This window comes from Entelurus aequoreus, linkage group LG20 (genome assembly GCF_033978785.1).
Source record: "Entelurus aequoreus isolate RoL-2023_Sb linkage group LG20, RoL_Eaeq_v1.1, whole genome shotgun sequence".
Taxonomy (NCBI): Eukaryota; Metazoa; Chordata; class Actinopteri; order Syngnathiformes; family Syngnathidae; genus Entelurus; species Entelurus aequoreus.
Genome location: NC_084750.1, coordinates 43467627 through 43480634, shown reverse-complemented (window position 1 = coordinate 43480634; position 13008 = coordinate 43467627). Strand labels below are relative to the sequence as shown.

The window sequence follows — 13008 nt, the reverse complement described above, 5'->3', positions numbered from 1 at the left end:
GGTGGAAGCCCTCTTTGGTCCCTCTGTGGGTATAAGAGCAGCACTCTAAACACTTCATGTTCTGTCGTGGTGATGCTGTATATCCTGACCGCATTGTTACTCTAATGCAGAGGTGTCCAAAGAGCCGCCCGGGGGCCAATTGCAGCCCGCAGCTCATTTTTAACTATACAAAAAATATATATAGAAAACAAAAAACATAAAGAAGTGAAATAAAGGAGTAAACAGATACATTGTTGACTGTAATAATAATAACATCCCCACCTTCTACCATCCTAGTCATGTCCGTTGTGTCCTTGGGCAAGACACTTCACCCTTGCTCCTGATGGGTGCTGGTTAGCGCCTTGCATGGCAGCTCCCGCCATCAGTGTGTGAATGGGTGTGTGAATGTGGAAATACTGTCAAAGCGCTTTGAGGACCTTGAAGGTAGAAAAGCGCTATACAAGTATAACCCATTTATCATTATTATTATAACATTATGTATTTATTTGTTATTTTATTGTATTAATATTTTATTATAGTATTATCATTTAGTTTTCTTTCATTCATTCAGGATTCAGGATGCTTTATTATTGTCCATTCTTTAATATGTACAAGACACATAAGAACTGCAATTACGTTTTCGGCGCAGTCCCACTAAGAGCAGACATACGTTACAGGGAGACAAGAACAGGACCGCCAACGGATCAGCCACTTGCGGCGCTCCTTAAAAAAGGTGGGGAAAAGGTGGTATTGGGAAAGGGGGGAAGAGTAAATACAAACCCTGTTTCCATATGAGTTGGGAAATTGTGTTAGATGTAAATATAAACGGAATACAATGATTTGCAAATCCTTTTCAACCCATATTCCGCTAACTTTTTGCAACTCAACGCTAAGAAAACGTAAATGCTGATTATCGGTCCTGCTCAACACTGACATCTATTTAATAATACCACCTTAACATTTGACAACCAAACAATTACACAAGGCGACTCGGTAAATAATCTGGGTATTATCTTTGACCCAACTCTCTCGTTTGAGTCGCACATTAAGAGTGTTACTAAAACGGCCTTCTTTCATCTCCGTAATATCGCTAAAATTCGTCCCATTTTGTCCACAAGCGATGCTGAGATCATTATTCATGCGTTCGTTACGTCTCGTCTCGATTACTGTAACGTTTTATTTTCGGGCCTCCCTATGTCTAGCATTAAAAGATTACAGATGGTACAAAATGCGGCTGCTAGACTTTTGACAAAAACAAGAAAGTTTGATCATATTACGCCTATACTGGCTCACTTGCACTGGCTTCCTGTGCACTTAAGATGTGACTTTAAGGTTTTACTACTTACGTATAAAATACTACACGGTCAAGCTCCTGCCTATCTCGACGATTGTATTGTACCATATGTCCCGACAAGAAATCTGCGTTCAAAGAACTCCGGCTTATTAGTGATTCCCAGAGCCCAAAAAAAGTCTGCGGGCTATAGAGCGTTTTCTATTCGGGCTCCAGTACTCTGGAATGCCCTCCCGGTAACAGTTAGAGATGCTACCTCAGTAGAAGCATTTAAGTCCCATCTTAAAACTCATTTGTATACTCTAGCCTTTAAATAGACCCCCCCTTTTTAGACCAGTTGATCTGCCGTTTCTTTTCTTTTCTTTTCTACCCTGCTCCCAACCCGGGGTGGACCGCTAGCCTGTCCATCAGATGGGGACATCTCTACGCTGCTGACCCGTCTCCGCTCGGGATGGTTCCTGCTGGCCCCACTATGGACTGGACTCTCGCTGATGTGTTGGACTTTCACAATATTATGTCAGACCCACTCCACATCCATTGCTTTCGGTCTCCCCTAGAGGGGGGGGGAGTTACCCACATATGCGGTCCTCTCCAAGGTTTCTCATAGTCATTCACATTGACGTCCCACTGGGGTGAGTTTTCCTTGCCCGTATGTGGGCTCTGTACCGAGGATGTCGTTGTGGCTTGTACAGCCCTTTGAGACACTTGTGATTTAGGGCTATATAAATAAACATTGATTGATTGATTGATTGATATTCAATTGAATGCACTACAAAGACAAGATATTTGATGTTCAAACTCATAAATTTTTTTTTTTTTTTCAAATAATAATTAACTTAGAATTTCATGGCTGCAACACATGCCAAAGTAGTTGGGAAAGGGCATGTTCACCACTGTGTTACATGGCCTTTCCTTTTAACAACACTCAGTAAAGGTTTGGGAACTGAGGAGACACATTTTTGAAGCTTCTCAGGTGGAATTATTTCCCATTCTTGCTTGATGTACAGCTTAAGTTGTTCAACAGTCCGGGGGTCTCCCTTGTGCTATTTTAGGCTTCACACATTTTCAATGGGAGACAGGTCTGGACTACAGGCAGGCCAGTCTAGTACCCGCACTCTTTTACTACGAAGCCACGTTGATGTAACACGTGGCTTGGCATTGTCTTGCTGGAATAAGCAGGGGCGTCCATGGTAACGTTGCTTGGATGGCAACATATGTGGGAAAAAAACTGTTCAGGTGGCGGGAGGTGTGGGTCTGGATGGACCGTAGTCTCCTGCCTGAGGGGAGAGGGGAGAATAGTTTGTGTTGCACTTTGACATATTTTTTGAAGTTGATCTAGAGGCTTAAATGTTGATTGTTAGTAAAAAATAAAATACAAAATAAAACACTTATTTTTAACATTTATTAGTGGGACCCTTTTCAATTCCTGTTATTTTTTTTTTTGTATAAATTAAAATCAATGGGGTTAAAAATTATTGACCTATTTAGGCCCTGATTACTTTACAAATAAATGTGTGTTTTTTTTTATTTTGTGTTTTTTTGTAGCCATTAAAAAACAGGGTTTTAATTAACAAAAAGAGCATAACAAAGAAATACATATTTTTTTTACTTCATATCAACAGACCTGAAGTTAATTTTAAGATTTAAGCATTGAATAATAAAAAATAAAGAAAAAAAATATGTATAATGTTGTTGGTTTGTTTTTTAATTCTGACTGAGAGCCTGCCGGGTCCCCGGGGCCAAATTTGAGGGGAGACCTAAAACAAACAAAAATATTGATATATTGTATTTCTTTGGAAAATGAAAAATACCAAAATTGCCCCCATATGCTTAAATTTGTCAGCGTGCGGCCATTCGTAGAAAAGGTTATAGCACCCCTCGTTTGAAGCACATTATATTTACGCTTTTGGAAACAAATGCAGAAAGAGTCTTCCATTCGTTGGAGATATATTGACTTTTTTGGGCTGTGTTGGTGTGATCTTGACCCTCCACCGCCTTAATGAGCAGTCAGAAAAAGGTGCTGACAGAATGCAATGGCAGCGTTTATTTAAAAAAAACGCCCTCCTGGATGGATCCGCTGCCTCCATGCTGAACGCCTATCGTGAAGAAGGTGATGGGGCTGATAATGAGGCTCGCTCATTAGGGGGACGTGTCCTCATGGCTCATCACGCAGACTTTGAGGAGGGGATGGGGAAAGTGCTGAGTCTGCGGCCAAGCTTTAGTTGGTGGTCAATGTCATCTTTGGAATGAGCACGTGGAGCCTGTTGTGTGAGGGTTAGGGATCTTTTACATTTGAACCGGTGCCGTTAATCAAGCAGCTATTGCAAGGATTTAAGGGTTTTCACCATCTACGCTACGTAATATCATCAAATGGTTCAGATAATCTGGAGAAATCACTGCACGTATACCTCCGGCGGTACTGCATCAAAAAGCGACATCAGTGTGTAAAGGATATCACCACATGGGCTGAGGAACACTTCAGAAAACCACTGTCAGTAACTACAGTAGGTCGCTACACCTGTAAGTGCAAGTTAAATTGCTTATTATTTTTATTGGATAGTAGTCTGTTTATTTCAATTGTTAGTTTTTTCTTTATTACCTGTTGTGTAATTTAGTTTATTTTTACCCCATATTTGTTCCCACTACCGCACCTTAAGTTGGAGTCCTTAATCTTGTTATATGCAAATATAATGACAGTAAAGTCAATTATATTCTCTATTCTATTCTATTCTAAAACTCTACTATGCAAAGCCAAAGTCATTTATCAACAACACCCAGAAACGCCGCCGGCTTCGCTGGGCCCGAGCTCATCTAAGATGGACTGATGCAAAGGGTTCTGTGGTCTGACGAGTCCACATTTCAAATTGTTTTTGGAAGCTGTGGACGTCGTGTCCTCCGGACTAAAGAGGAAAAGAACCATCCGGATTGTTATAGGCGCAATGTGTAAAAGCCAGCATGTGTGATGGTATGGGGGTGTATTAGTGCCCAAGACATGGGTAACTTACACATCTGTGAAGGCACCATTAATGCTGAAAGGTACATACAGGTTTTGGAGCAACATATGTTGCCATCCAAGCAACGTTACCATGGACGCCCCTGCTTATTTCAGCAAGACAATGCCAAGCCACATTCTGCACTTGTTACAAAAGTGTGGCTTTGTAGTAAAAGAGTGTGGGTACTAGACTGGCCTGCCTGTAGTCCAGACCTGTCTCCCATTGAAAATGTGTGGCGCATTATGAAGCCTAAAATAGCACAAGGGAGACCCCCGGACTGTTGAACAACTTAAGCTGTACATCAAGCAAGAATGGGAAAGAATTCCACTTCAAAAATGTGTCTCCTCAGTTCCCAAACCTTTACTGAGTGTTGTTAAAAGGAAAGGTCATGTAACACAGTGGTAAAAATGCCCCTGTGACAACTTTTTTGCAATGTGTTGCAGCCATTAAATTCTAAGTTAATGATTATTTGCAAAAAAAAAAAAAAAAAGTCTCTCAGTTCAAACATGAAATATCTTGTCTTTGCAATCTATTCAGTTGAATATAAGTTGAAAAGGATTTGCAAATCGTTGTATTCTCTTTTTATTGACCAATTACACAATGTGACAACTCCACTGGTTTTGGGTTTTGTAGAATAATAATCCATTTTTACAGCTTTTCCTTCATAATGTTGACAAAATAATAGGTGTATAAATGACACAATATGTTACTGCATACGTCAGCAGACTGATTAGGAGTCTTTGTTTGTTTACTTACTACTAAAAGACAAGTTGTCTAGTATGTTCACTATTTTATTTAAGGACTAAATTGTTCTTCCATTGCAATAATACTCTAAGATGTGTTTTAAAAAGAAATTCAATAATGCCATTTTTTGTGGTTCCCTTTATTTAGAAAATTATCAAAGTATCGAAAAGTATCGAAATACATTTTGTTACCGGTACCAAAATATTGGTATCCGGACAACCCTAATATATATAGTGCATATATATATATATATATATATATATATATATATATATATATATATATATATATATATATATATATATATATATACACTATATTGCCAAAAGTATTTGGCCACCAATCCAAATGGCCTGGCCACAGGTGTATCAAATCAAGCACTTAGGCAAGGAGACATTTGTGAAAGAATGGGCCACTCTCAGGAGTTCAGTGATTTCCATCGTGGAACTGTCATAAGATTCCACCTGTGCAACAAACGCTTTTCCATCTGGCAATCTGATGGACCAGTCTGGGATTGGAGGTTGCCTGGAGAACGCTACATATCGGACTGCATTGTGCCGAGTGTGAAATTTGGTGGAGGAGGAATTATGGTGTGGGGTTGTTTTTCAGGAGTTGGGCTTGGCCCCTTAGTTCCAGTGAAAGGAACTTTGAATGCTCCAGGATACCAAAAAATCCATGCTCCCGAACTTGTGGGAACAGTTTGGAGCGGACCCCTTCCTCTTCCAACATGACTGTGCACCAGTGCACAAAGCAAGGTCCATAAAGACATGGATGACAGAGTCTGGTGTGGATGAACTTGACTGGCCTGCACAGAGTCCTGACCTGAACCCGATTGGGATGAATTAGACCGGGGACTGAGAGCCAGGCCTTCTCCACCAACATCAGTGTGTGACCTCACCAATGCGCTTTTGGAAGAATGGTGGAAAATTGCTATAAACACCTTGTGGACAGCCTTCCCAGAAGAGTTGAAGCTGTAATAGCTGCAAAAGGTGGACCCACATCATATTGAACCCTATGGGTTAGGAATGGGATGGCACTTCAACTTCATACGTGAGTCAAGGCAGGTGGCCAAATACTTTTGGCAATATAGTATATATATATATATACATATACATATATATGTAGTTACTTTACGTGCAGTCGGCCACATTTTTTTAGCCCGATGCGTTTGTTTGCAAGCAGCAGTGCCCTCATGTTGCTGTGTTTAACTCTCTTACTAACCACCCCCCACAGAACATGGAGACTGTTATAGCTCTAATGCAGACATGTGTGATTCCCGAATGAATCTGTCATCACAGCTGTCAGGTACTGTGCTCTGCCTTAGGACATCAGAGAAGTTGTGCTGGGGAGCTTTTATGGCAGAAAGTTCCGCAGGAGCATTTTTCAGATATCAGCCAAGCAGATGGGAAATGTTTCCCCATTTAGTTTATTTCTTATTTCATGGCCCTCCATCCCTCTCAACAAAGTCATAAAAACACATTTCCAAAATGACACGGATCCGATTGGCTCCAAAGTGTGCATTAAGATAAAACAATGGACACATTGCTTTAAGATGAGAGTGATATATTTAGGAAAAAACACCAACAAATGACCAACACGAGATCGGTAGGTATGAATGATATGTTTTACGAACATGCCCAGTCTTCAGTCGCACCAGTGATCACATAATGAGCTACAGAACAATCATGAATTTTTCAAAGGCTTAGAAACCTGAACAAAATGTGACGTGGAGACGCAATGCATCAATGGTCTTACTGCATCGGAATAGCCTCTTTTCATTGGGTTGAATGCAAGCCGAAAGTCGTCGTTTTTTCTTGAACGAGTTCTAAATATGTCGGCATCATTAACTGCCACAATCATGATCAAAAAAAAAGATTTGGTGAGATTTGTCTTGTTTCCAACAGTGCAGAAGCAAAGCCAAGGAAGTCGGGTTATGAAGTTACTGAAGAAACGGCAAATAGCCTGGATAGGAACCGCGAGACGATCAAACAGGACTTTTACCGCCATCACCTGGTACATGTTGGCGTGTTCACCGCATTTTCACACTGGTAAGTTTGAATCAAATTATGTTTTATTCTGTTGCACACGTAGCATTTAGTAGGATGTTAATCCCTAAAATCATCAGGGCTCCTCTTCCTCCTGTCCGGGAAATCGCAAAAAGCCGCTGCCTGACCAGACCAGACTCCTCCCACCCCCACCAAGGACTGTTTTCACTACTGGACTCTAGAAAGAGGTTCCCAAAGCCTCAGTAGCAGAACCTCCAGGTTATGTAATGCATCATAATAATGCCCTCAATTCCCCCCAAAAATGGACTAACTGGCTGGAATATAAAGACAATATAACATACATCCATAAACGTGGATGCATATGCAAAAGTGCAATATATTTATCTGTACAGTAATCTATTTATTTATATCTGCACCTTATTGCTTTTTTATCCTGCACTACCATGATCGAATGCAACAAAATGTTGTTCTTATCTGTACTGTAAAGTTCAAATTTGAATGAAAATAAAGGAAGTCTAAGTCTAATGTTGGCTAAAGTAGCTCCGGAGTACGAACAATGTAAAGTATTTTGGGGGAAAAAAGCAATACCATTATTATAGATCAACAACTGTGAAGACTTTAAATATTCCCACATTAATGCACAAAGTATTTCAGATTTGAACTATATCTACAAAACCCGAAACCAGTGAAGTTGTCACGTTGTGTAAATGGTAAATAAAAACAAAATACAATGATTTTCAAATCCTTTTCAACTTATATTCAATTGAATAGACTGCAAAGACAAGATATTTCATGTTGGAACTGTAAAACTTTATTTTTTTGCAAATATTGGCTCATTTGGAATTTGGAATTTGGAATAAGATTTTTTGTTAAAATTAAGCCAATAATGCAATTTTTTTGGTGGTCCCTTTTATTTAGAATAATATTTTCATTTTCATTTTCATGTTTATTTCGAATATGTAGACAAAACAAAAACAACAAATTTGGAAAAAAAAAAAAAAAAAAGCCATTCAAGAATGAATAACAAAAACAATAAATAATAATAATAATAATAATAATAATAATAATAATAGTAATAATAAAAAGCAAAAGAAACAAGAAATGAAAATAAACATTAATGTAAACATATCCGAAAAGGAGTGAGAAGAAGTAAAAACTTATGTACTCCCACCCCTCTTATTCCTTACTGTATGTTTAATAATAATAATAATAATAGTATATAATAATAATAAGTATCTAAAAGTATCGAAATACATTTTGGTACCGGTACCAGTACCAACATATTGGTATGGGGACAACACTAGTGTATACATATATATATATATATATATATATATATATATATATATATATATATACATAGTGAAGATTGGTGATCTCTGCATTAGTCGATGCTGTGTACAGTTCCAGCACTCATTACAGCAATAAAAATAATGTTCATATCTGGAATAATCTCAGCAAATGACCCCTGTGCGAACAAGTCTTCTACATTCACATGATTTGTAGTCTGAATTCCACACTCTAGGTATTGCCCCCCAACGGCCAATTAGTAAGGGGTAGCTGAGCAGCGGTTCTCCTCCCGAGGCCGGAGCAGAAAGGGTGGCAGGTGACACGTCACATTAATAAACCGATAAGCTGCTGGAAGTCCAGCACTCATCCCAACGCCAGTGATGGGACAATTATCCCACGGCAAACAACGCTCTGCCATCAACCGCCACAATCGATAGAGCTTGGGGATCAGGGGGGGGGGGAGCATCGGGGAGATGAATATTGACGCAAGGGAGGTCACTTCCTGGGGATTTAAATACAAACTGAGGCCTTACTTTGGCTCGCGCACATACTGGGACAAAAATATACTGTACATACAGACACACATACAGTGGTGGTCCAAAGTGTACATACACTTGTAAAGAACATCATGTCATGGCTGTCTTGAGTTTACAATCATTTCTACAACTCTTATTTTTTTGTGATGTAGTGATTGGAGCACATACTTGTTGCTCACAAAAAACATTCATGAAGTTTGCTTCTTTTATGAATTTATTATGGCTCTACTGAAAATGTGAGCAAATGTGCTGGGTCAAAAGTATACATACAGCAATGTTAATATTTGCTTACATGTCCCTTGGCAAGTTTACCTGCAATAAGGCGCTTTTGGTAGCCATCCACAAGCTTCTGCTTGACCACTTGACCACTCCTCTTGACAAAATTGGTGCAGTTCAGCTAAATGTGTTGGTTTTCTGACATGGACTTGTTTCTTCAGCATTGTCCACACGTTTAAGTCAGGACTTTGGGAAGGCCATTCTAAATTCTTCATTCTAGCCTGATTTAGCCATTCCTTTACCACTTTTAATGTGTGTTTGGGGTCATTGTCCTGTTGGAACACCCAACTGTGCCCAAGACTCAACCTCCGGGCTGATGATTTTAGCTTGTCCTGAAGAATTTGGAGGTAATCCTCCTTTTTCATTGTCCCATTTAAAGCTCCAGTTCCATTGGCAGCAAAACAGGCCCAGAGCATAATAATACCACCACCATGCTTGACGGTGGGAATGGTGTTCCTGGGATTAAAGGCCTCACCTTTTCTCCTCCAAACATATTGCTGGGTATTGTGGCCAAACAGCTCCATTTTTGTTTCATCTGACATCACATGGACAAAGAAAAAACCTTCTGGAGGAAAGTTATATAGATGTCCGATAATATCGGAAAATATCGGTATCGTTTTTTTTTATTATTAGTATCTGTTTTTATTTTCTTTTATTATTATTTTTTTTAATTAAATCAACAAAAAAACACAAGATACACTTACAATTAGTGCACCAACCCAAAAAACCTCCCTCCCCCATTCACACTCATTCACACAAAAGGGTTGTTTCTTTCTGTTATTAATATTCTGGTTCCTACATTATATATCAATATATATCAATACAGTCTGCAAGGGATACAGTCTGTAAGCACACTTGATTGTGCGTGCTGCTGGTCCACCAATAATACTAACCTTTAACAGTTAATTTTACTCATTTTCATTAATTACTAGTTTCTATGTAACTGTTTTTATATTGTTTTACTTTCTTTTTTATTCAAGAAAATGTTTTTAATTTATTCATCTTATTTTATTTTATTTTTTTTTTTTTTAAAAAGGACCTTATCTTCACCATACCTGGTTGTCCAATTTAGGCATAATAATGTGTTAATTCCACGACTGTATATATTGGTATCGGTTGGTATCGGTTGATATCGGTATTGGTAATTAAGAGTTGGACAATATCGGAATATCGGATATCGGCAAAAAGCCATTATCGGACATGCCTATATATATATATATATTTTTTTTTTTTTTTTTTTTTTTGGTATTTTATTTTGTATTTTATTTATTTTTTCAGCATCAAGATGCAAATATTTTCTGAAACATGACGCCCACGCGAGCACACTGTATGCTACTGTACATACGGAGAAAAATGCACTGAGACGCAAGTGTGGAGATGAATCGCAGGGAATCAAGCGAGGAGGTTGAAAGCCCAAAAGTACAAAGATGCAGATCTCACTCCACTAAAGCTATGTACTGTAGATATTCCCGCTGCTGTAGCCACCGACTCAATTAATTCTTTCACAGGACAATGGGAAATGTTCGTCTTTATCACTGGCGAGCAATGTGCTTTTAAATTATTTAATGTGTTTCCTTTTTTCAAGCAGGAACTTACCCGATCATCATTTAAAGGCATAGCACCCATGGGCATTATTTAGGCCGGATTGTACTGGTACGTGCTTATTTGTGTGCTTTACAGTGATTATCACTCCAATACTGTCAAAGCCTCCATCATCAACAATCCCTATGTGAGACAAGAAGACACACGTCTTCCTCTGTTTGTGCATTTTTAATAGTGAAAAACTGCTAGCAAGAGGCGGCTAACAAAACAGGTACCGTATTTTACGGGCCATAGGGTGCACCGGATTATAAGGCACACTGCCGATGAATGGTCTATTTTTTATCTTTTTTCATACAAAAGGTGCACCGGATTATAGTACCCATTAAAGAAGTCATATTATTTTAATTTTTTTGTAAACGAATAACACTTCCTTGTGGTCTACATAACATGTAATGGTGGTTCTTTGGTCAAAATGTTGCATAAATTATGTTTTACACATCATCTTCAAGTCACTTTCTGACAGTCGCTTCAGGATGCATCGTTTTGTGGGCGGGTCTTATTTACGTGGCTCACCTTCGACAGCGTCTTCTCCCCGTCATCTTTGTCGTAGCGGTGTGGCGTGCAAGGACGGGAGTGGTAAGAAGTGTCAAAAGATGGCGCTAACTGTTTTAATGACATTCAGACTTTACTTCAATCAATAACGGAGCAGCATCTCCTCATCCGGAAACAACAACAACGCCGGAAATGTGTCCCGTGAAAAGCCGTCCGACCGGAACTCTCTTATAACTAAAGTTCCTTGGGTGAATAATGTAAACTCACTATACCGGTATGTTTTAGTGCTTCCATGGTGAGTTTACTGACAGATATAAGTAAGAACTTTACACTACTTTATATTAGAAATGGCAACAGTGGAGGATGAATGTCACATAACAAGAAGATAGAGAAAAAGAAGAAGATTATCGACTACGGCGTCATGCGTGCAAATTCTTCAGGATTTATGCAGATCCCAAATATAGATCAGCAGGTACCAGAAGGTAAGAAAATTTGCTTTTAAAGTACAAAAGTACCAATGATTGTCACACACACACTAGGTGTGGCAAAATTGTCCACTGCATTGGACCCATCACCCTTGATCACCCCCTGGGAGGTGAGGGGAGCAGTGGGCAGCAGCGGTGGCCGTGCTCGGGAATCCTTTTTTTGGTGATTTAACCCCCAATTCCAACCCTTGATGCTGAGTGCCAAGCAGGTAGGTAATGGCTCCCATTTTTATAGTCTTTGGTATGACTCGGCCGGGGTTTGAACTCACAACCTACCCACCTCAGGGCGGACACTCTAACCACTAGGCCACTGAGTAGTAATATTGCATAATATTGTGAAACAAAACGTCAGATAATATGTCTTACCTTATACACACACCATAATAATACTCCTATGTTGAAGCACAGTACAATCCATCAAGCGGTGTGGCTTCATAGCTTACCAAATTCGTACTAAAACAGTTTGATAGATTTTTGAGCGCCATGTGTAATGTTCTATATTTTCAATGGAACATACAGTATAAAATGTTGGTGTTGTTTACTTGAGTGATATTGCCATCATAGTGCAGCCAACACATATCTCTTATGTGTGACTGCCATCTACTGGTCACACTTATCATTACACCATGTCCCAAATAAAATTGCTTCGAGGTCGGTAAGCACAACCAGAATTGTTACGTACATAAGGCGCGCTGTCCATTTTTGAGAAAATGAAAGGATTTTAAGTGTGCCTTGTAGTCCGAAAAATACGGTAATATCAAATGTGAGACTATCTCCCTTCCATTGTTGTTCCCCTTTTTGATAGACAGGAATAAGTGCAACAACAGAGTTTAACTCTGCTGGGCCATGTTGTCGACGTGTTGTTAGCATTTTTTCACCTCTAACCCAGAAACAGACATTATTATAATCCGCCACAACATAATAACAGAAAATAAGACGATCAATGAACTTTAATACCTTTATGACATAAATAGGACTTAATTTGGTACATAAACATGTAGAAAGTCTTGAATATTTGTATTTTTTTTTGTATGTGATGTTACAAAGCCGCAGAATTTCAAACGCGAAGTGGCGAGCAACTGTGTTGTATTTGTATGTCAAGTGTTAGTATGTTGTGTTAAACCACGTAAGGCATTGTGTTGTATTTGTATGTCAAGTGTTAGTATGTTGTGTTGAACCACGTAAGGCATTGTGTTGTATTTGTATGTCAGGTGTTAGTATGTTGTGTTGAACCACGTAAGGCATTGTGTTGTATTTGTATGTCAAGTGTTAGTATGTTGTGTTGAACCACGTAAGGCATTGTGTTGTATTTGT

At 39.0% G+C, this 13008-nt stretch overlaps 1 protein-coding gene across 1 annotated transcript in view; it reads left to right on the top strand.

Moving 5' to 3' along the window:
• The first annotated feature begins 3355 nt into the window (after positions 1 to 3355).
• Positions 3356 to 13008, top strand: part of csmd1a (CUB and Sushi multiple domains 1a) — a 167706-nt gene continuing 158053 nt past the window's right edge. The window contains exon 1 of the mRNA XM_062028988.1: positions 3356 to 3491. Coding sequence (XP_061884972.1) covers positions 3356 to 3491 — 136 coding nt within the window. The remainder of the gene's footprint in view (positions 3492 to 13008) is intronic.